Source organism: Coffea eugenioides, chromosome 4, assembly GCF_003713205.1.
Source record: "Coffea eugenioides isolate CCC68of chromosome 4, Ceug_1.0, whole genome shotgun sequence".
Classification (NCBI taxonomy): Eukaryota; Viridiplantae; Streptophyta; class Magnoliopsida; order Gentianales; family Rubiaceae; genus Coffea; species Coffea eugenioides.
In genome coordinates, this window is record NC_040038.1 from 10,092,553 (window position 1) to 10,093,943 (window position 1,391).

Genomic DNA, 1,391 nt, shown 5'->3' on the forward strand with positions numbered 1-1,391 from the left:
TAAATTGATATCCTTCTGTACTTTTGACAAAAAAAAAGATATCCTTCTGTACTGTAAATGGTGATGGCTATTTCTGCGTTGACAAATTAACTCTGAGTACGGATGTGGAGAAATGTTTATTCAGTCTGGGGCTGTATATCAATCAGCCTCTCCCATGCATAATTGTCCCAGTTACAAAAGTTGCTTTCAGACGACTCTCTCTTTTGTCAATTTGCTAGGGGCTTTATCTTCTTCCCTTGTTCTTGGTTCTTATCCCTTATTTCTATAAATGGTCTTTGGGTTCTTCAAAGCTATACAGATACAAATAGTAGAAGAAGTTCAATGCAAGTTCTCTTTATCCAAGCTTTGCTTTTTGCCACATGGTTACATCTTGATCAGTTTTAAATATGAGCAATTTTGCAAGACCAAGGATGAGATCCATGTTCAATTTGGCGTATGATAGAGGTTGAAAGCTCAAATCCCACCAAAACAACCACAGCCAAAATCATTTGTAACCGTACCATCTCTACCGTACGTACTTCTTTCTTGCACCGAACCCTCAAAAATTTCTTGGAAAAACTTGCAGGAAAAAGAAAAAAAGAAAGATCTTGTCATGAAGAGTAAACAGAAGAATTCATTCCTCAAGAGAACGATGCGTTCTCTAATATTTTATCGAGATGGTCATACCAATAGTTCAGCCATGCCTATTGATGTCCTGCCGAAGAGCAAATCACACAACTGTGCAACAGCTTCCAGGGCTTCAATCAAAGATGATCAGAAGCGCAAAAGAAAGGGCCAAGTAACTCCAGATGGTTGTTTTGCGGTGTACGTCGGGCCAGAGAAGCAAAAATTTGCGATCAAGATTGAATATGTTAATCACCCATTGTTCAAGATGTTACTTGAGGATGCTGAATCGGAATATGGTTTTAGCAGTGAAGGGCCTATTCTGCTTCCATGTGATGTGGACTTGTTTTACAAGATTTTGGCTGAGATGGATTGCGCAAAGGAGATTGATTATGGCTGCGGTCTTGCATACGGTTCGTGCAGTCCATTCAATCCAACTTGGCGTCTGGGAAGAAGTAGTGATGCGGCTAAGGGTTACGGTTCATATGGGGTTCTTACTCCAAACCGTTTGCTAAACTTGAATTATTGTTGAAAGTGTAGATGTGTTTAGATTAGTGTCACTCTCAGGTAGGGATTATCATATGCCTGTATAATGTACCAGCGTACTAGATACGGTGTTGTAACTTGCATGGTGCCGTGCCATCAATATAGGGAATAGGAATTTGGATGCTAGCGTGAGTTGTGTATGCTAGCCAGCGATCAAGGCACACACGCTCGATATGGGGTGCAAATAATAATAGTTATTTGTAAAATTTTTCTTGTACATTAGGCCAAATATGTAATTTGGT

At 39.8% G+C, this 1,391-nt stretch overlaps 1 protein-coding gene across 1 annotated transcript; it reads left to right on the forward strand.

Moving 5' to 3' along the window:
- Positions 1-631: 631 nt before the first annotated feature.
- Positions 632-1,135, forward strand: LOC113768985 (auxin-responsive protein SAUR72-like). The gene has a single exon (XM_027313480.1). The coding sequence runs from the start codon at positions 632-634 to the stop codon at positions 1,133-1,135; it is 504 nt and encodes a 167-aa protein (XP_027169281.1).
- The last annotated feature ends 256 nt before the right edge of the window (positions 1,136-1,391 follow it).

What these genes read in the sequence shown, in the direction of transcription:
- LOC113768985 (XM_027313480.1), top strand. Translation starts at nt 632, where the DNA reads ATGCGTTCTCTAATATTTTATCGAGATGGTCATACCAATAGTTCAGCC.